The following is a 22,574-nucleotide window of genomic DNA, read 5'->3' as shown; positions in this document are numbered from 1 at the left end:
ATTTCAAACTCATTTGATACTGACCTATGACATCCTGTGACATTATATTTATTTGAATTTACATAATCTCATAGATGTAACAGTAAATCTGTTCAGCTCACAGATCAAGACTAAGCTGTAATGCAAGCAGAACTTTCACAAATGCTTATGAGTCATTTAAGGATTTGATAACACTGTAAAATAATGTCTAATTTGTTAACATTAGCAAATTCATTGATAACACTTTATAATAACTGCACTCATTAGTAAATAGTCAGTTCATGCTTTATAAAGCCTTGTCCCAATATTAATAGTCAGTAGTAAGCAGTTTATAAATACAGCTATAAATAGCTTGTCCTTGGTTTATAAGCACATTTATTAAAAAGAAGAGTAAAGGGTCAGTTATCTTCCTATGAAAAATAAAAGATAAAAATAAACAAACAACAACACAGATTGATACAGAACTCAGAAATTTTATTGTGGATTTATGATAAAATCAGCCTGTAAATGAATTCATACTCCTCCTCATACTACTCCATACTCCTTTTTCAACATGATGCCAATATACTGAGATGTTAAATTGTGAATGGGTTTAGGATAGCTTAAATGGTGTTGCAATAGAGATTTATTAAAGTAACATAAAAAATACAATAGTTATTTTACTATATCTTTAAAATTTTTCATTCTAACTCTTCATAATTTTTTATATAAGTAGAAGTCCTCATTTGAAGGAAGCACAGTAAGTTTCATAGCTTTATCATTTTCAAGAGCCAGCATAAAATTAAAACTATCATAACTTATAAATCAAGCTTGCAATTCTTAGTACCAATAATGGCCACCAGAGGGAGCTATAGGATTACTTTTAAATAATTATTGGAGAAACGAGTATGATTTAAATAATTTATAGAAATCTTTCAAATAAAATAATATGTATTTTAGGAATTTTACTGATAAAATGACCCTCACTTAATTAGAATAACAAGCTGAAGTATTGTGAACTGTATATTAAGAATAATTCTTTATAGGCTTTATGGACAGATACGTTTTGAGTGACTCTTGAAGGTTCAGCCCCACATCCTCTTTTACCACTGTTTAAAGAATTAATCTTACAGAACAGGTGTGAATGAATTTTGGATAGCTTGAATGGTTTTGTCGTGGTGATTTTTTGAAATAATAGTAAAAAAGGAACCAGTAAAAAAAAGTGCAGCTTCTAAACACTTCAAAAAAATGTACACATAGAAGACAAGTCATTCTGAGGAAATATGCATAGTTTCATGACTATACAACATTATATGGATGACAGAAAATTAAAAAACATACATCTGATGTCACTCTGTCCCTCTGTCACTGTGTGTGTGTGTTTGTGTGTGTTTTAAGTGAATTAGGTGTGAAACTATCAGTGAGCATTTAGTCTCCAGCGCCAACATTTTACAGAACTGCCACTTTCCTGGAGTCTCAGAATTACAATGTGTCAGGTTCTGAGAGATCTAAGATTCCAAAAAAATATTTAATTAGAATACCATGAAGTATTGTGAAATACTATATATTAAGGCTTTATATATAGGCTTTATGAACAGATTAAAGAGACTCGTGAAGGACCAGCACCACCTTCTCTTGTCCGATGGTTTGAGGAATATATCTTCCAGAATCTGGGATTAAGATTTAGGAGCTCATTTTTATTCCACCTCCTTTCCTGAAAGTCTGTCTTGCAGAATTGACTAAAAATTAATCTTCACATTAATTCCTAATTCTTTTGCAATTCTTTTGTCAGTTCTTCTTGACCTGTTTTTCTCTTCCAGCTTTCCTGGACTATTGTATAGCACTCATAAATGATTAAATAAAAAATAATGGTAGTTATTAAGATTGATATGGTTTGGAATTGGTAAAATGTGCTTGGAAAAAAATCACAATAAAACAATGTTTTAATGTTTAAGTTTGGAATATTAACTGACATGAATGAATGCTATATAAATATTGTTCATGTTAACATAATGTTTATAAATGAAATCTTATTGTAAAGTGTTACTAAAGTTATATATATATATATATATATATATATATATATATATATATATATATATATATATATATATATATATATATATATATATATTGTTCTGTGAATGTGATTTTAAAGTCTAGATGATTCGGATTAACCCTTTAACTGCCATATCAAGTTCAAGTTCTAGTTCAAGTTCAATTTATTTGTATAGCGCATTTACAACAGCCTCCTGGCTGACCAAAGTGCTTTAACATAAGAGCAAGAATATTAGGCTACACATACATAAAAATAGACCAGACAAAAATTTAAAACCACCCATTTCAAAATGTAGCATAACACAGTAGTCAGTACACTAAGGAAAATAAAAAAGTTTTTAGCAAAGATTTAAAAATAGACAAGGAAGGGGCCAGTCTGATCTCTAAAGGCAGGGTATTCCAGAGTCGTGGCCCAGCCACTGCAAATGCACGCTCCCCTCTACGCTCCCCTCTATCCTTTAAAACCTCACTGCCAGAGGGATATTGTGAATGCATGTGCCCGCTGGGCACAGTTTACCTGATGCCACCGGGGTGGTGATGGCATTGGTGGCTTGAGCCCGCCATCGCTGCTTGCAGCTATATTTAGGGCCCGAGCACCGATGGTGTGAGGACCCTCTTGGAATTGCTCCGTTTATTATTATTATTATTATTATTATTATTATTATTATTCTTCTTCTCCAAAATGAATCGCATTTTTGAGGGCCTAAACATGCTCGAAAAGTCATGAAACTTTGCACACACCTCAGAACTGGCGAAAATTTACATCTGATATGGGTTTCAGAAGTGGGTGTGGCAAAATGGCTCAACAGCGCCACCTATACACGTTCAACGGTGTGCGCCTCGAGCTACGTTTCATGTACATGTATGAAAATCGGTATACACATGTAACTCTCCAATATCTACAAAAAAGTCTCTTGGAGCAAAATCCGAAACCCAACAGGAAGTCGGTTATTACTAATATTATGAACAAATTTTGTGTCATTTTTGTCATTTCCATGCGTTGTATTTTAACGAACTCCTCCTAGAGATTCATTCAGATCAACACCAAATTTGGTATGCCTAATCTGAAGGCCTTTGCGATGTTAAATTGCGAAGCTTTTGAGTTTTCGTTAATGGGCGTGTCCGTGGCGGCCTGGCGAATTTCGATGATTCGCCATGAAAAAGGAAGTTGCTATAACTCAGACATACAATGACCAATCTGCCCCAAACTTCACATGTTTGATGAGACTCCTGACCTGAACAGATTGACATGCCCATATTCAGTTATAGTCATAGCGCCACCTATTGGCAACAGGAAGTGACATATTTTACACTGCGATGAACTACTCCTAGAAATTTTATGACATCAATGTATTTTTTGTGGTCAGTCTAATCTAAAGCCCTGTGCGATGTTAAGTTGTGAAGATCTTGAGTTTTCGTTAAAAGGCGTGTCCATGGCGCCGTCACGAAGTTCGATGTCTCGCCATGGGAATAAAAGATGTTATAACTCAGGCATAAAATGTCCGATCTTCCCCAAACTTCACATGTGTGATAAGAGTCCTGGCCTGAACACATCTGAAGGCCAAAATTCCATCAGGTGTGGCAAAATGGCTCGATAGCGCCACCTATACACTTTCAACAGAGTGCACCTCGAGCTATGTTTCACGTACATGTACAAAAATCGGTATACACATGTAACACACCAATACCTACAAAAAAGTCTCTTGGTACGAAATCCGAATCCCAACAGGAAGTCGGTTATTTAGAATTTTCTCTGCAATATTGGCGTTGTTTTTGCCATTTTCAGGGGTTGTACTTTAACGAACTCCTCCTAGAGATTTATTCAGATCAACACCAAACCTGGTCAGTGTAATCTTAAGCCCTTTGCGATGTTAAATTGCGAAGATCTTTAGATTTCGTTAAAGGGCGTGTCCATGGTGGCCTGACAAATTTCGATGTTTCGCCATGAAAAAGGAAGTTGCTGTAACTCAGACATACAATGTCCAATCTGCCCCAAACTTCACATGTTAGATAAAACTTCTGCCCTTAACAGATCTACATGCCCACATTCAGTTATAGTCATAGCGCCACCTATTGGCAACAGGAAGTGACATGTTTTACGCTGCGACAAACTACTCCTATAATTTTTTTGAGATTAACATATATTTTGTGGTCAGTCTAATCTAAAGGCCTGTGCAATGTTAACTTTTGGAGATATTGAGTTTTTGTTAAAGGGCGTTTCCATGGCGCCATGACAAAATTTGATGTCTTGCCACAGCAAGAGAAGTTGTTGTAACTCAAGCATAAAATGTTCAATCTTCCCCAAACTTCACATGTTCGATAAGAGTCCTGGCCTGAACACATCTGAAGGCCAATATTCCATTATAATGATAGCGCCACCTGCTGGCAACGGTAAGATTGGCACATATATGGGATATACTTTGATATATTCCACTTATATTTAGGACATTAAATGCATATTTCTCAACGTTCACCTTTTTACTAAAGCAACACGATGGCGGTGAGCCCGGGTGCGAGGGCCCGTTCATCGCTGCTTGCAGCTTTAATTATTATTATTATTCTTCTTCTTCTTCTTCTCCCGAATGAATCGCATTTTTGAGGGCTTTAACATGCTCAAAAAGTCATGAAACTTTGCACACGCGTCAAACCTGGTGAAAATTTTCGTGTGATATAGGATTCAGAAGAGGGTGTGGCAAAATGGCTCGACAGCGCCACCTATACCAAGAAAATCAACAGCCTTCAAGCTATGTTTCACGTACATGCACGAAAATTGGCACACATATGTAACACACCAATACCTACAAAAAAGACTCTTGGAGCGAAATTCTAAACCCAACAGGAAGTCGGTTATTTTTAATATTATGAGCATTTTTTGTGTAATTTTGGTCATTTCCATGTGTTGTATTTTAACGAACTCCTCCTAGAGATTTCTTCAAATCAACACCAAATTTGGTATGCCTAATCTAAAGGCCTTAGCGATGTTAAATTGCGAAGATCTTGAGTTTTCGTTGAAGGGCGTGTCCGTGGCGGCCTGGCGAATTTCGATGATTCGCCATGAAAAATGAAGTTGCTATAACTCACACATACAATGTCCAATCTGCCCCAAACATCACATGTTTGATGAGACTCCGAACCTGAACAGATTGACATGCCCATATTCAGTTATAGTCATAGCGCCACCTATTGGCAACAGGAAGTGACATATTTTACGCTGCGACGAACTACTCCTACAAATTTTATGACATCAATGTCTTTTTTGTGGTCAGTCTAATCTAAAGGCCTGTGCCATGTTCAGTTGTGAAGATCTTGAATTTTCGTTAAAAGGCTTGTTCATGGCGCCGCAACGAAGTTCGATGTCTCGCCATGGGAATAAAAGATGTTATAACTCAGGCATAAAATGTCCGATATTCCCCAAACTTCACATGTGTGATAAGAGTCCTGGCCTGAACAGATCTGCAGGCCAATATTCCACTGGGTGTGGCAGAATGGCTCGATAGCGCCACCTATACACTTTAAACGGAGTGCGCCTCGAGCTATGTTTCACGTACATGTACAAAAATTGGTACACACATGTAACACTCCAATACCTACAAAAAAGTCTCTTGGTACGAAATCCGGATCCCAACAGGAAGTCGGTTATTTAGAATTTTCCCTTCAAAATTGGTGTTGTTTTTGCCATTTTCAGGAGTTGTACTTTAACGAACTCCTCCTAGAGATTTATTCAGATCAACACCAAACTTCTTCAATGTAATCTAAAGGCCTTTGTGATGTTAAATTGCGAAGATCTTGAGGTTTCGTTAAAGGGCGTGTCCATGGCGGCCTGCCAAATTTCGATGTTTCGCCATGAAAAAGGACGTTGCTGTAACTCAGACATACAATGTCCAATCTGCCCCAAACTTCACATGTTAGATAAGACTTCTTCCCTTAACAGATCTACATGCCCATTTTCAGTTATAGTCATAGCGCCACCTGCTGGCAACAGGAAGTGACATGTTTTACGCTGCAGCAAACTACTCCTAGAATTTTTTTGAGATTAAAGTATTTTTTTTATTCAGTCTAATCTAAAGGCCTGTGCAATGTTAACTTGTGGAGATCTTGAGTTTTTGTTAAAGGGCGTGTACATGGAGCCATGACAAATTTTGATGTCTCGCCACAGCAAGAGAAGTTGTTGTAACTCAGGCATAAAATGTCCAATCCTCCCCAAACCTCACATGTTCGATAAAAGTCCTGCCCTGAACACATCTGAAGGCCAATATTCCATTACAATGATAGCGCCACCTGCTGGCAACAGGAAGATTGGCACATATATGGAATAAACATTCATATATTCTACTTATATTTATGAGTTTAAACGCATATTTCTCACCGTTCACCTATTAACTAAAGCCACTCGCTGCCGGTGAGCCCGGGTGCGAGGGCCCGTTCATCGCTGCTTGCAGCTTTAATTTATTATTATTACTGCAAATATCTATTCATTAATATTGTCTTTGAAAAAATAAAAACCGTCTGCTGAGAAATGTAATCTTGCCCAGACATATTTCATATTTCATGCAATGCACATGCTGTATTTAGGCCTACATTTGCAAATATAATTTTGAACAGAAATCGACAGAGGCATTTACGTGAGCTAAACAGCTTTATCAAAACTTTGCCAAGCTCTGTTCAAAAAATCATTTTCTAATACTGAAACAGGGTTTCAGATGACTATACTTATCAGCCTATATCAATGAGTATGTCTAAAGTGCCCCTATTATGGGTAATGAAAGGTTCATATTTTGGTTTTGGGGTCCCCAAAAACCGGCTGATGTGCACGCAAGGTCAAAAAACACTTGCATTGTCTTAAAATATTCACTTATTTTTAATTTGCATGCTAAATTAAGTAAATATTGCAACAATATGTAAAAAAAAAAATTGTACTGCTGCTATACAGCAGGGTTAACAAAGGTAGGACTGCTGCGGTTCAAATCCCACCTCTGACTGTGGTCTTTTACAGTCACCAAACTAGAAATAAAAATACCTTTCAAGCTTATTTTTTTTATATTACTTAAGCAGTATATGTGTTGTCTAAAAAGAGACGTTGTCAGTTTTTAATATAGTATGCATACAAATTATTTCAAAATAAATATTTTAAAATTCCTACATAGTATTTAAATGAAACATTTTGGAGTCCCAAACTAAATCTATCAATATACGTTCATGTTTCAACGTACTGTCAGGATGGCCGAGCGGTCTAAGGCGCCAGACTCAAGGTTCCGACCTTCTCAGGGAATGAGGTTTCTGGTCTCCGAATGGAGGCGTGGGTTCAAATCCCACTTCTGACAAGTGTGTTTTATTGTGACAGAACGTGAAGTACAAATGAGTTTTATTCACACAGAACATCGTTTGCTAGAGCAATGTCAGTCCTACAACAGCTCAAAAGCAGTCACGTCTCACTGTCACGATTTTCAAGTGAAAAAAAGTCCGATTAGTGATTTGCTTTATGTGCAGACAAGTAGGAGTCCAGTTTCAATCGTTAGAGTGGCAGATCACCTTAAATACATATGGGATTTATTCACCTCGTACGTATTCGTGTAGTTATTTATTATTTGTTATAGATTACAACAACATGGCAAAACAGAAAGAAGAACATTTCAATCGATCAGTGATAGATTGCTTTAGTCTCGCGTCGCAAGGCAAGTCAGAAGAACGATGTGAAGGAGCGATTGCTTTGTCTGGCGAATGGGACAGTTTATGTTAGTTCTGGTTACGTTTGTTGCTCACTGCATCTAAACTTTGGTCTGAAATATAAAACAATGGCTCTGCCTCCACCAAAACCATGGGAAAGGCGAATCCCTGGAACCATGGCTGCACCACTAAACTATCGGTTCGTAAAAATCCGTCTTATTTTGGTCAGAAAGTAGGAACGCTAGCAAGCCTGTTAGCTGTCGAGTATTTGTATATGCAAAATATATTTTCTTCACAAATAGGTATGTGGTTATAAAATTAATAAGTATGTTCATAAGTTTGGTGTTATCGCGAAACTGATTTAAAAAAACACTGTCTAGTTATGTTGACACTTTTACTTGCTAACGAGTTAAGCAAACTTAATGCTTGGCTCGTGCTGGAGCACGTCAAATGTTTGTATGTGAGTGTCAAAGTTCACTCCAACAATCTTTTACTGTTAAATATACATTTATTTGAATTTTCAACTGTGTTTTTATTATTATTATTATTATTATTGATTTTATTTATTTACTGTTTCATTCCACTCTGTTTTATATATATCTAGCTCATTTGACTTTGGATCCGTGTCACAGAGTGGACCATCAGTGTCTAGTTCTCCCGTTCTAACACGTGTGGCACCACCCATCCCTCCAAGACCAGTTCAACAGGCATACCGCCCTACATACAGCTCATTTCCCTCCTCATACAGCCCTTTTGGGAGCTCCATTTATGGGGGCTACAGCCCCTACAGCTACAGTGGTTATGGAGTTGGAGGGGGCCTGGGTTATAACCGCTATAACCTAACAGACGACATCCCACCCAGCCGCTTTGTCCAGCAGGCAGAGGAGAGCAGCCGTGGAGCATTTCAGTCCATTGAAAGCATTGTCCACGCCTTTTCGTCGGTCAGCATGATGATGGATGCTACTTTCTCTGCCGTCTATAACAGCTTCCGTGCTGTTCTGGATGTGGCCAATCACTTCTCCCGCTTGCGCATACATTTCACAAAAGTGCTGTCTGCTTTCGCCTTGGTTAGGACCCTTAGGTACCTATATCGCAGGCTCCAGAGGCTGCTTGGGTTGCGTCAGGATTCAGAGGTGGATGACTTGTGGGCGGACAGCACGGCTTCCTCCATTGTGTCTTCTTCAGGAACCAGAGGAGCAGGGATAGATGACCCCAGAACAAATCCTGTCAAATCATGGCCCATTTTCTTGTTCCTTGCTGTAGTTTTTGGAGGGCCGTATTTGATCTGGAAGCTTTTGCGGTCTGCTGAGGGTACTGAGGACAATGGTGAGACATTCCCTGCCATATTCCCCTTCCTGTTCTGTCTGTTCTCATCTTAACTGCACAGACTCTTTTCACCATTTTTGGTCTGACATGAGACTAATTAAAGAAAACTAAGGATACCTTTGCTTTATTGTTCTCCATTTATTATTTAATTGTTTTTGGCTGTGGTGAAAGTTTTAGATGCCACTATTATGCCGAATATATGTTTGCTATTTATCTTTTTTATTAATGTGGGACTATAGGAACAGTTTTGAGAACACTACCATTCAAAAGATTGGTGTTCAGTAAGATTTTTAAAATATAAATTACAGCTTTTATTCAGCAAGGATGCATTTATCATGAAAGTTAAGACATTTATATTGTTACAAAAGATTTATCTTTTAAATCATTAGGATAAATAAATGAAATGAATTAGTTAAATAAAAATAGCTTTCTATTTATCAGAGAATACTTTAAAAAAATGTATAACAGTTTCCACAATTATATCAAATTAATCATTTTGCAGTATTACTGTATATTTTATTAAATACATGCAAAATATTATAATCAATTACAAAAACTAATTTTTACATTTTGTCATTCAGAAATGCACATCTTTAGCAGCAGCCTACAGAAAACATTGTGTGACCTAAATGTGTTTGTATGTAGTTTTTTTTTTTCATGTGCCTGAATATGTAGCTGCGTTTGTACGTTTGTGCTAGATGGAAGTTTTGAAGCATGTGTCTGTGTTGTATTTCATAGCCACCAACTGGGCAACTGGGGAGGATGACCATGTGGTAGCACGAGCCGAGTATGACTTCACAGCTGCATCCGAAGAAGAGATATCTCTGCAGGCTGGAGACATGCTTAATCTTGCCCCTAAAGGTAAAAGAACAAGAAAATTTCAGAACAAAAGTGTACTTAAACACTTTGACGTGCATAAAAACTCTAGCTAGTGTGGCGACCTCTCATATTAAACAATGTAATATTTTAAATTTGACTGATGTCAGGCATATTCATACCCATGTACCTTTTGTCCTAGGTATTATAAACACAGACTTACAGCTTGTACTTGTATTTCACTTTTATTTTCAGAACAACAGCCCAGGGTGCGTGGCTGGCTCTTAGCCAGCGTGGATGGGCAGATTACTGGCCTCGTACCTGCCAACTACGTCAAAGTGTTGGGCCGGAGGAGAGGCAGAAAGCATGCAGAATTAGAGAGGATGGCACAGGCCCAGCAGGCTGCACAAAACCTTCCTGCATCTCAAACTGCTGTGGCTACAGCTTCTGTTCCCAACTCCAGGCTGGCGGTCCCTGCCACATCAGTTCCAGATGAGCTGCTGGAGTCTGTTTATGATGAAACACATGGCCTTCATGCTGCCCTGGAGGTGCAGCCTTCCACAAACAACAACGGTGATACTACAGTGATAACCTCAGAAAAGATGGACTTATGAATAATTTTTATGTGCGGGAAGGTGTGTGTCTTGGTGGGACAAAAAAGTGCATCCTTCATTAGAATGTATCACCGTCTTTATAACTTAGTGCAACTTCTAAAAAAAGGCGAAAACGGAGGTGTTGTGGAGGGGAGGTCATTTTCCTTTGCAATGTATGAATTGCATAATTCCACAAATTTGAGTAGATTGTTAGGCTCAAAGCCATTACCGATATTTGTTCATATTTTCTTTCTTCAACAAAAATTTTGGGTATTTCAACATGATAGTTTGAATGATTGTTAATAAGAGCCATTCATTTATTTTGAATAATTATTAGGAAAAATTGATTCAATTTGATTTGATATGCTCGCATCAAGCATAAAATGATACAAATATGTTGTAATTCAAGCATACACAGTTAATGCATCTGAATAGTTTAAATTGTGTTCTCACATAGCAATCTAAATTTATAATGCGGTGTTTATTACAAATTTCTCTTAATGTAGGAGTTTTAGATTACTTTTCATCTTTCTGCAATGTGAATATTTAATATTTTAAGTTGTGTTGTATCAAGGATTAGTTTGTGCATGTTTTTTCATGCTTGTTTGTTTTTTCATACCAGTAACACAATGTGCAATTATGTAAATACGAGCAATTATTTTGCCAGTAAATGCTTAATTTATCTCCTGTCATTTATAAAGTTCCTGCATTTTCAGCATTACATAAAATCGCTGATTGACATTTAGCTCAGTAAGAAATTGGTGTATTTGTAAATAAAATAAAGAAATTACTCTTCAGTTTACATTTACTCATTTAGCAGAGGTTTTTATCCAAAGCGACTTACAAATGAGGACAATGGAAGCAATCAAAAACAACAAAAGAGCAATGATGTATGTGTTATAACAAGTCTCAGCTTAAATGCAGTACACTTAGCAAGGGCTTTTAAATAATATAATAAATAAAAAGAAAATGGATAGAATAGAAAAAGAATAGAGCAAGCTAGTGCTGGAGGTCTTTTTTTTTTTACAGTTTTTTGCAGTTCTACTAACAATTACTCAGTTGTCAAAAGCATGGGGTCAGTAAGATTTTTTTAAATATTTTTGAAAAATGTCTCATGCTCTTTAATAAGGCTGCATTTATTTATTTAAAATGTAGAACAAAAAAAATTAAGTCAGCAGTCATATCTGATGAAGAGAACTCAAAACCCTTTTTTAGAGTGTTTATATTTTTAGAGCCGTGGTGTGCCAAAGTTATCTTTTTTTTTTCTTTTTCAGGTTATTTTTTTCTGAGCACCCTCTTTGAGCTATTTGCAAGTGATGTGTGTGCTTTTGTTTTGTGTTTGAAAAAAAAAAAAAAAATCCTACTAACCTCAAACTTTTAAATGGCATATACACCAGTCTAAAAATAAGTGTTTAGTCTGTCAGCATGTCTACAGTGCTATTTGTCTTTCGGCAGTTTAATTGAATTGATTATAGGGACTAAATGCGTTTGGATTTGTCTGGGCCCCATATTAAAAACAGAACCCCATCAATCAAATGGAATGTTTAGGATGTCGCCTAGCAACGGGGACGCCGGCGCGCACCTGCTGCACTGCGGCACCGGAAATAGACAGCAGAGCACAGAGGCTGAGCAGAAGATGTGGAGGTAATCCTCTGCCACGCGTCGCCTTCAATCGTTTTTGTCAGTTTAATCATTCAGGCTCGGGTCGGCAAGCTTTGGCATCCCGTCACATCGCAGCAGACAGCGGAGAGAGGAGGGACACAGCAGCGCGAGTATTATCATGATGGCACACGCGCTCCGAGCTCCGTGCGTGTCATCTCTGGCGTTTTAAAACGAGGATAGAGACGGATGTGGGTAGTCATGCCCACCGAACCTGCGAATTTCACGCGTAGTATTAGTTTGTATTATTATTTGTATATGATGTGTGGATGTGAGCTTTGATTTAAAATCAAAGTAAGCCACAGCATCTCTGTTGATGTTACTCAAATCCAGCCCTTCATCAGCACCGCTCAGCTGGAATGAAAGAAGAGCATTGTTACCAGAGGAAACAGCGCATAAATCTGGAACAGGGTAAACTGATTGTGTGTGTATTAGCTTAGCATTTCACAGGGTGATTCGACACAAAATGTGGGGAGTGCCACGATCTGTTATTTATTATGCTAGCTAAGCATTTTTACAGCTGCGCATAACGACGGTATATCGTCTTGGCACTGTTAGTTTTTGTTGTATCTGAGCTCATATCATCACTTTACCAGATCAAATGCGACAGCTGTCATTCTCTATTTGTCCCTTGATTCGCTGAAATGCCGTAAAAAGGGACTGTGGAGAGCTAGTCGATGCTAATTGTCAAGGTTATTATTAAAATACAACCTGTTTATTTTTATTTTTTTTACAATAGATGATAGTTTTCTTCCTTTTTCTCAGAAATGAATCGTCTGTGCTCTGTTAATAATAACTTTCCATATGATAACAACCTCCTGGTGCTGGACATGGTCCTGAGCTCACTATGGGCTTCATCTCAGCCAATCAACTGGGAGAATGTTGCCAAGTTGGTCCCAGGGTTCACCCCTAAAGAGGTAAGAGAAATAAGGACCTTTAATATATAAACCAAATATATTTGCTGCTATAAAAAAATATATATATTATTGGTTTTAAAAAAGCAAATATTCATATTTTACTACAGACTATGATATAAACGAAGGATGAGAAAGAAAAACTATTTCTATTGTTGTGTGAAAATGTTTTATATAGATATTTGTAGATATTAGCCTATAGTGATAGATATAGACATTTCTATAGTCGTGTGGTCATTTCTATCACAGCCAATATTGTTTTATCTAAAGTTAGTATACTTGGTTACCAAATTAACAAAACCATCAGTAAATCAGTGAGCATGCTTGAAATGAAATGAAACATGAAATATTATTAATGTCCAGTCAAGGTTTTATTTATTTATTTATTAAATGCTAAAGTGTGAAAAAATATATAATTCTGTTTATGTAGAATGGCTGTGAATTTAACCTTAGTGAGAAAACATTGTAATTTGTGCTATTTTATTTTACAACTATTTAATACAAATATTTAATATAATAATCCAAAATATATTTAGAAATATAATAAATACACTGTAATAAAATATTTAATATTATAACAATAATATTGTACATCACATAATGCTGTCAAACGCGGTGCATACATTTGACATTTTAACACTCCCACTTTTTTCATACAAAGATCCAGAATTTTCTCAGCAAATGTTTAACTTGTTCAGCTTCTCCCCATATATTTTTATAGTGTGCGCAAAGGTTTGAAGAGTTAAAGACTACAGGCAGTTTCCCTCACGTTGATGACCAGTGTAACCCACTGACCGGTGCAGTGAGCTCTCCATCGGAACCCTTTTCCACCTACATCAAATCGAATTTATTGGACATTACAGTAGATAAAGAGGAACCACCGTCCAATCAGGCCACTCTCTCAGAGTCAGGTGAGTCAGTGGGTGGGGTCTGGATAAAAATGTCCAATCTCTCATTTAATGCTGGATTACACTTTGATATACTGAATCAGCGTATATATTTAGGCCTCACTGTGATCTCTACTGGTCATGGAGCCTCTGCAGAAATTGAGATTGCAGATCCTGCCAAGAAGATTGAGAAAACAGAAGGGAATAAAATGTGAGGCACATTCACACCAATCAGGCCAACAATGAATCATCTTCTGCTAATAATGACCGTCTATTTTTCATTACATAGCCCCAACATGGTAATCCACGTTTGTGATGAGGCAAAGAACCTGAAGCAGGACTTTGTGTGTCCAAGGAACCTTCTGGTAAAAGAGATGCGTTACTTTGAAGAGTATCTTTCTGTGGACCCACAGCGCTGGGACGAGGTGGACATTTCTGTCCACTGTGATGTCCAGATCTTCGACTGGCTCATGAACTACGTCAAGAGTCACAACACTGAACATTCACGTGGAAAACACATGGACAAACCCAAACTGGGTAACTGTCTTTTGGTAACCATTTAAGATGTTCTGTGTGCGTTTGCTGTTGTGTTTTTAATTTCTATGATCAAAGATACCATCAGAGGTGTTGTTTAATGTGTGTTCTCTGACCTGGCTGAATGGTGTTTGTAAGTGGTGGATGGTGTTTCATGTGTTTGTAAACGGTTATGCGTTGGCTGTTTTCGCTGTTTGTGATGTTGTCGGTTATGTTATGTGGTGTTTGGTTGCAGAGCACAGCAATGTCATCTCAATCCTGATCTCCTCCGAGTTCTTGAAGATGGAAACTTTAGTAAGTGTTGTGAGGGGTGACAATGTTTTGGGTAATGTAGTAAGTGTGCTCTGAGCTGGGTGAACTTTAGGTTATAGTGCATGATGCATGATGGCTGTTTCATCATTTGTGTTTGTCTATACACTGCCCAGACAAGCACTAATGCGACACACATTTCTAATTTTGAGTAAAGACCTCGTAAATTTGATGTCTTTTTGTGCTTGGAGAAAATGATCAATAATCAGATCGTTATTATTATCCAAAAACTTCCCTGAGCAGTGTGTAGAAAGCATGTTGGTTTATCTCATCAGAAGTTATTCATTCAGTTGTTAAATGGTCTTAAGGGGTTTGATTGTCATTGTGTTTTGTGGATCTGAAGGTTGAGGAGTGTATCCAATTTTGTCACCAACATATGAGTGCCATCATAGCAACACCATGCAATATGAACTGCATCAACAACATCCTGGCTGGACGCATCGCTGATCTGTTCAGCCACAACGAGGCAGATGAACTCAAGGACAAAAAAGACAAATTCAAAAGGTGAGAGCAGCACACACATGAAACTGAAACATAATTATGTAAAGGTGGGTGGTGGATATTTACTGGCTATTTCACTGTTTTATTTGTGATGACTTGTACTTTCTCACCAGTAAACTGTTTCAGAAGAAGATCGAACGATTATTTGATCATGGTTATCAGAATCGCGATTCCCCTGGGAACGCATCTACTCTGTACAGGTGAGAGACTTTTGCATTGCAGTGTAAGCTATAATACTATTTTAGCATGATGACAGTGGAAGTATTATAAATGATTCTTCTGATGCAATAAAGGGGATTTCAGTGTAGTAATTTAATGTTGTGGTTCTTTCTCCAGATGTGGACTTTGCCTTAAGCTTTTAACCAAAGAAACAGAGAGAAAAATCCCTTGTGTTCCAAACAAAATCAACGTAGATGTCCGAGGAAACATTGTATTCACTCACACCAGGTTATAGAAGACACTGTATTTTAATCACATACACATGAATCGTTTAAAACATCGTTGAAGATTTATGTTCTAAATAGCTACTATATATTCCAGCCTTATATACTCTCACACACACAAACACGTACACGTATGCCATGACATGTTGATAATTGTGGTGTGTCTGTAGACATAAGGCCTGGGAGGTTCATGGGTTTGTGAATGGGCTTTATGAAGAGTTGAAGTCCTGGGATCTGGTCTACTGGAGGATCTGGGGCACAGTCAATTTCCTTACCTGTTCACGCTGCAAGCAGGTAAACAAATGTGTACTTCACAAATCATAATTTAAGACTTTAGTAAAAGGCAGGAAGATTTCAAGGGATTATTTGCACAAAAATAAACATTTGCTGAAAATGTACTCGCCCTCAGACCATCCAAGATGCGGATGAGTTCATCTGGAACAGATTTGTAAAAATTTAGCATTGCATCACTTACTTAACACTTGATCCTCTAAAGTGAATGGGTAACGTCAGACCGTGTTCAAACTGGATAAAAACATCACAATAATCCGTCCAAATAATTCACAGTCATCTACATGACACCAAACCATTAATAAAATGTCTTGTGAAATGAAAATCTATCTGTTCATAGGAAACCAATACATTATTAATGCATTTTAAATTAAAACTGTCCGAAATTCCAGTCCATAGTCCATAACGTTTCCACCAGTGAAAAATCCACCGTCCATTCTCCATTGTCCTATCATATCAAAGTCCATCAACATGTGTTTGAAACTGTTTTGAGTTGTAAAAGGAGCTTGATTTGTGCATTTTTCTCTCCTGATTCAGATGAGACAACATTTTCACTGGAGAAAGCAATATTATGGAGAGGACTATCCATAATAGCTGGAATCAACAACCAAAAAAAAAATAGATGAATTCATTTGTTTCAAACACACAACCTTTTGCTTCATATGTTAATTGATGGATTGGAGTCATGTGGATTATTAAGATGTTTTCTCATTCTGACGGCACCCATTCACTGCCGAAGATACATTAGTGAGCAAGTGATGTAATTTCTCCAAATCTGTTCTAATAAAGAAGCAAACTCATATTTATATACCGTATTTTTCGGAATATAAGTCGCACCTGAGTATATGTCGCATCAGTCCAAAAATACGTCATGATGAGGAAAAAAAAAACATATATAAGTCGGACTGGACTATAAGTCGCATTTATTTAGACCCAAGAAAAAAAGAGAAAACATTACCGTCTACAGCCGCGAGAGGGCGCTCTTTGTCTTCAGTGTAGACTACAGGAGCACAGAGCAGCATAGAGCGCCCTCTCCCGGCTTAATGTTTTAATGTTAATGTAATGTTTTCTATTGGTTCATTTCTCTTTCTCTTGGTTCATTTCTCTCAGTTCATGTCAAATTAATTTTGATAAGTCGCACCTGACTATAAGTCACAGGACAAGCCAAACTATGAAAAAAGGTGTGACTTATAGTCCAGAAAATACGCCATATGTTAAATGGCATGAGGTTAGTACACTTCCAGCTAATTTTTACTTTGGGGTGAACTATTTCTTTGATTATGGACATCGAGTATGTAAAGATATTGACTGGTTGGCTGCCACCTTGAGTAATAATAAAAAAAAGGGAAATATGTGCATGTGTTATCGTCTTGGCAGGCATTCCTGTGTACAGATTTGGGCCAGTGTAAGTACCACCCAGAGGCGGTTGTGTATCCTGGAATTGGGGCAGATCATAGATGGCATGGCATTGGTCTTTACCCCTGCTGCAACCAGAAAGTCCTAAGATTCGATCCCTCCTCCATGTCCAAGGTTTGTGTTGGTGCTTTAGAATGTTCTCTTAAACTCAGATGACCTTTGAACCTGTCTGCCTTTTCACCATGAATGACTGCGTATGTGTGTGTAGGGCTGTAAAATAAGAGACCACATTGTGAGAGCAGCAGATGGTGGTGACTGCGGCGATCACAATGTAAACTCTGCCCAGACCAGAATACTCAATGACCTGCTGCTACACAGAGAGGCTGTGTGTGTGCCAGAGAGGTCAGACTATAGCAACTTCCTTTAGGAAAAATTATTGGTTCATGGTTGCATGCCATGTTTGAGTCATTTGATGCTTTGCCTAGTGTTGTGTTTGGGTCTTTTGACAACGTTTTGTGTTCTAATCTTTTTTTTTTTTTTTTTTAGCTGTAGCTCTGAGGACCCTTCTGCAGGCAGTGAACGTGTGCCAGGATGTGATGTAATGCTGGAGCCAGGGGTGCTTACAGCTCACAGACCCAAGGAAACCACAGCTGTGAGACATTTATTTTTATTTTATTTTATTATTTTTTGTGTGTGATTTTATATAGATGAACATTTTCCTTTTTTATGCAACCATCAACAAAATACATTACTGGTTTGCCACTTAAATGGGTAAACAGTGTTTGATTTTAATTTTTTTTTTTTTTTATTACTCCAGTCTTCAGTGTCATATGACCATATGTTGTTGTTTTTTTTTTTATTTGATTTGGATTTGATGCTGTATTTTTTCTTAAATAAATGCAGCCTTGGTAAGCATAAGAGACTTCTTTCAAACATTAAAAAAATCCTAATTCAAATCGGTAATGTACAATCACAAATTAAACCAAGACAATTAAAAAACAAAAACAAAAAACACAACATCTATTGTGTGCATAAAAAACAAATCATAAGCAAAATTATCTTTCCAAGATCTTTCCTGCTTTATTGTATGAAAACCAATTATTATCTCAGACTGAAAAATATTGTTAAAAAGTGACAATTGTGAGATAACATTTCAAAATTATTTCACATTGTGAGATATAAAGATGCAATTGCAAAAAATGCATTGATATTCACATTGTGAGATATTAAGTCTCAAATAATAAATTTTCCATTGTGAGATAAATCTGTATTATTATATTATAAAATCACATTCTAATATATTAAGTCATAATTGTGAGACATAAAGTGAGATTTTCTTTTTTTAAATATTTGTCCTCCGTGGTGGAATCCGGATTTAATTTATTTTGATGGATGCATCTGTATTTTTTTTAATCTAAACTTGTTTGTACATGCTCAAATTATAAGCACTTGTTTTTCTTTTGTTGCAGTTTTCACTGTTAAAAAACTGGAGTCTTCAGCTGGTAAGAAGCAAGTTCTTCAAATATTAAATTTCCTATTTACCTACACTGACAAACACCTCTGAAATTTTGCTTTGACCTTTTGCAGCGGCAGCAGTCTCTGCTGTCTGAAGATGAGGAGTACACTACCGGGTCAGAGGTCACAGAGGATGAGGTCGGGGATGAAGAAGATACATCGAAAAAACAAGGTGGTTTAATATTTTACACATTAGTGAAAAAGTAAAAATAAATCGCTAGATAATCTTTAATAGACAGTTCCTCATTATGTCAAAAGGTGGCAGTCATGTACCATTTCACGAGACTGACCTTAAAGCTTGGTTTGTGACTTTTTATGTGCATAGCTGCAAAGAAGGCAAGAAAATCTGGAAAACCTTTGAAAAAACAAGTGTCCTCCCCCAGTTTCCAGCGTAAGGAGAAAACTGGAGAAAAGGTGAGTGCAGCAAATTCATTTGGGCTTGATTTACGTTTAATTTTTTTCAAGCAAAGGGACTTTTACATTGGAAAACATGTTCTTTAGAAAACTCTGGTCTGGTTTAGTTGTTTTTGCTGTATCTTTCTTTTCCCTTTTCATTAATTCTGTTCTTTTGTTTTAAAGGCACCATCTCGAGACTCCACCCCATTCATGTAAGTGATTCCGAAGACATGCCGTTTTAAGTTAAATTAAATTAAATTAAATTAAATTTAAATTAAAAACTCTCATGTTGTTCTTTCTTTTTTGGAAAATAATTTGGTCCATATAGTGAAAGTCATTGTGGTCCAATGTTGATTTGGACCTCATTTACTTTAATTTAAGAAAAGAAAGAAAGTTATACAAATTTGGAATGACATTAGGGTGAGTAAATAATGAGAGAATTTAAATTTTGGTATGAACTATCACTTTAAAATGCAACAAATTTTAGTCCACTGTTAATGTACTGTAGTATTGCTTTATTATTATTTTTGTATTTAGTGTGCTTGTTTGCAGCTTTAATTTACTTATAAAGACATACTGTTTTCTGTATGTTATCTCAGTTTTATTTATTTTTTAAACACTGTATTGTAATGGTTTCTCATGCCATGTGATTGAGAAGGGATACGCTTCTGAATGAGACACTTGGCACATTTTTCTCTTTCTTTGTCCTTCTTTCGCTCTTAGCGTCAGCATCCAGAAGAATAAGTGGGATAGCAATCGCTCTATGAGGTACAATCAGGACCTACAAAGGGAGGAGGGTAGGTACCTTTTTCAGATCCTCTGACTGGAACAAAGATTCTTACATTTGCACAGCGGTAGAGCGATTCTTATAATAAAAAGAGGCGTGATTTAAAACCACTCGAAAACCTTAGAAAATCTCACCAGAGAAAGTTAAATCCAGCCGTCAGCAAGCACATCTGCCAACTCTTTAGAAGACTTTTTGTTTTATAAACACTTTTGTATTCAAAATAGGCTTAAAGCTATAGCTTCGCCGTTATTAAATGATTTGTGATGGTGATTAATCAATGTTATTAAATCATTTAGATGCATGTTTGGCTGTTTCTGACATGGAAGCTTTCATGTAGATTTGCAGTGATCTTGATAGATGTCTATATGTTCAAAACTCGCTCTAGATCAGAGGAGAATGGAGGAGATTATAGCAAATCTCACTAAAATGCGCTTTGGTGATCAAGAGCAGACGAAGTTTAAAGACACAAAAGAGGTACAAAACATCTTTACTCTTTTAGATAAACCTGCTAAAGCACCATTAAGACTACAGCTGTATTCCAACATTGTACTCTAGTATTTTGCACCCATGTGTGTTTGTGTGTATGTGTTCCAGCCTGCAGGGGGGCTCTACTCGAGGCTGGAGGCCCAGTTTAAGTCCTCCCCTCAGTCCAGCGGAAGACACAACAGCTCAGAGAAAACTCGGTAAGGTACCACAGTCACCTCCAGCACCGAGGACACTGCACAAATGAGTGGAAGTGTTTCAAATTATGATTCACGATTTTAATCATGAGATTTGGAAGGATTAGGAACATGTTTGTCTTAGCGCACTTACTAAAATGGCTTGTCTGCTCTTGTCAGGCTAATTTAAAGGGATAGTTCACCCATAAATCTTTCTTCTTTGTAAATGAAACGATATTTTAGTCCATTTAGTGAAAGTCATTGGGGTCTTGTGCTGTTTTGGACCTCAGTGACTTTTTATGTAAATTCTTCAAAATATTGTCTTATGTGTTTCAGAATTTAAAAAAAATAATAATAATAATTTAGGTGATAAATGATGACAGAATTAAAATTCTTAGGTGAACGATCCTTTTAAAATACAAGAACTTTTAATGGAAGACCCAAAACCCACTGCGTATATAATATTGCTTTACTTCTAATTGACTCGCAGCTTTAATTTGACCTTTTTACTTACTCTCTTTCTCCTATTCTCTCAGTTCCATTTTTAACCAGCACTTTTGTCTTTTTTTAGAGCGAAGACACGCTCGGGGCCGTCGAGACCGACTTAGAGAAAATGTGGAGATAAGTGAATGTTTTTTTTTTAAAGGAGGAGTAAAAGAGCTTGCTGCTGTTTGACGAGGCAGAATAAGCCATCGCTCTCTTCGTCCATCCTTTGCTCCACTCCTCACCTCCTCCTTCTCCCAAACTCCGTCCAGACACAACAGGAATGGCATTAGAGTATTTTCCATTACAGTCCCGGGAGAAGAATGGATTGCTGGTGTGGTCACTGATGTCATAACTGTAGCTATAGAACATAAACAATGGACCTAATAAAACCATTAGTTGCACTGTAAACAAACAAGCTTTTGGCGGCTAGTGAATTGGTTGCACCCACTAATCTGTGTTACACTAGTACGGTTTATTTTGCACCTTTTGCTTTATCTCATCTCATGTCTAGCTCAGGATTCATCCCAGCTGCAGTGTTTGTAACGTCCCTGTTTCATTCTAGCCGACTCAGGTGACCAGAGAAAGCTCATCTCCGTGGTACTGACCCTGCACTTTAAGCCGTCTTAATGCAATGACTAAATCCTGTATAATACGCAAAGAAGCCACTAGGTAAAGAGCGACATTGACGAATAATACCTGTGAGGTCCATGATTATGTTGCACTGAAACCATCACAACTGTGCCGTTTGGACCAATATGACATGAGGAAGAATACAGAAGCAGTAGAATAAAAATCATTTAAAATAAACCTGTGTCTTTTTTTTTTTACTGCTAAGTTCTCATGAAATTAGATATTGCCTAGCCTTTGAGTTGGACAAATTCTGCATGTAAATACACGGTCCTCTTACACTGTTGCTTCATGTGTTTGAAAAAGGAAGGTATTAGTGGTTTATCTCATGATCTGTCAGTCATATCATTGAAGAGGATTTTCAGCACAGCTGTCACCATGACAACAGGAAAGGGAAGTAGAATGTTCTGCTTGTGTGGGGGGAGGCGGGGAGCTTCCATGAGCTGCTCTGCCTTTTTTGGTGACAGTCGGTGTTTGATTGAGCTCAGGCAGGTTGGGTTACAGTGCTGGGCCACCTGCCAGCCAAGAACACAAATGATCATGTGTTAATTCCCTCTGCTGGTGGGAACCAGATCCAACACAACCCCCACCATTAAATGCGAAAGATATCTCTCTCTTTCCAAGAGTTGTCTCTCTCTTACTCTGAAAAGTTGACAGTTCTGAGGCAGCAGACCATTTGGTTCTAAATAGCACTCTGATTCAAAACAATTATTATTGGATTTCCTTTACTTACCATTTAATTATTAAATTACCAGTTAATTTCCATCTGTTTTTAACTCTATAAAAATTATAGTT

The 22,574-nt window shown here is 37.2% G+C and overlaps 2 protein-coding genes and 1 non-coding gene across 4 annotated transcripts; all 3 read left to right on the top strand.

The window, feature by feature from the left end:
• Positions 1–7,227: 7,227 nt before the first annotated feature.
• Positions 7,228–7,337, top strand: trnal-caa (transfer RNA leucine (anticodon CAA)). The gene is made up of 2 exons: positions 7,228–7,265; positions 7,292–7,337. It is a non-coding gene; the product is annotated as a tRNA-Leu (tRNA).
• Positions 7,338–7,704: 367 nt separating this feature from the next.
• LOC127976750 (peroxisomal membrane protein PEX13) lies at positions 7,705–11,212 on the top strand. Its single transcript, XM_052581376.1, has 4 exons — positions 7,705–7,879; positions 8,285–9,006; positions 9,745–9,867; positions 10,078–11,212. Exons 1-4 carry the CDS (start codon positions 7,809–7,811, stop codon positions 10,434–10,436), a joined length of 1,275 nt encoding a protein of 424 aa, XP_052437336.1. The 5' UTR covers positions 7,705–7,808; the 3' UTR covers positions 10,437–11,212.
• Positions 11,213–11,995: 783 nt separating this feature from the next.
• Positions 11,996–21,959, top strand: sanbr (SANT and BTB domain regulator of CSR). Of its 2 annotated transcripts, none has more exons than XM_052579916.1 (21): positions 11,996–12,485; positions 12,840–12,991; positions 13,710–13,899; positions 13,993–14,086; positions 14,165–14,412; positions 14,645–14,703; positions 15,062–15,222; positions 15,333–15,419; positions 15,556–15,666; positions 15,833–15,956; positions 17,331–17,483; positions 17,578–17,711; positions 17,856–17,961; positions 18,779–18,811; positions 18,897–18,996; positions 19,150–19,238; positions 19,404–19,432; positions 19,944–20,017; positions 20,393–20,481; positions 20,602–20,690; positions 21,238–21,959. In XM_052579916.1, exons 1-21 carry the CDS (start codon positions 12,434–12,436, stop codon positions 21,272–21,274), a joined length of 2,211 nt encoding a protein of 736 aa, XP_052435876.1. In that variant the 5' UTR covers positions 11,996–12,433; the 3' UTR covers positions 21,275–21,959. The 2 variants fall into 2 exon arrangements, with proteins under 2 accessions (XP_052435876.1, XP_052435877.1); XM_052579917.1 differs by lacking the exon at positions 11,996–12,485 and adding an exon at positions 12,601–12,766.
• Positions 21,960–22,574: the final 615 nt, after the last annotated feature.

Source organism: Carassius gibelio, chromosome B17, assembly GCF_023724105.1.
Source record: "Carassius gibelio isolate Cgi1373 ecotype wild population from Czech Republic chromosome B17, carGib1.2-hapl.c, whole genome shotgun sequence".
NCBI classification, from domain to species: domain Eukaryota; kingdom Metazoa; phylum Chordata; class Actinopteri; order Cypriniformes; family Cyprinidae; genus Carassius; species Carassius gibelio.
This window is presented reverse-complemented; position numbering and strand designations above follow the sequence as displayed.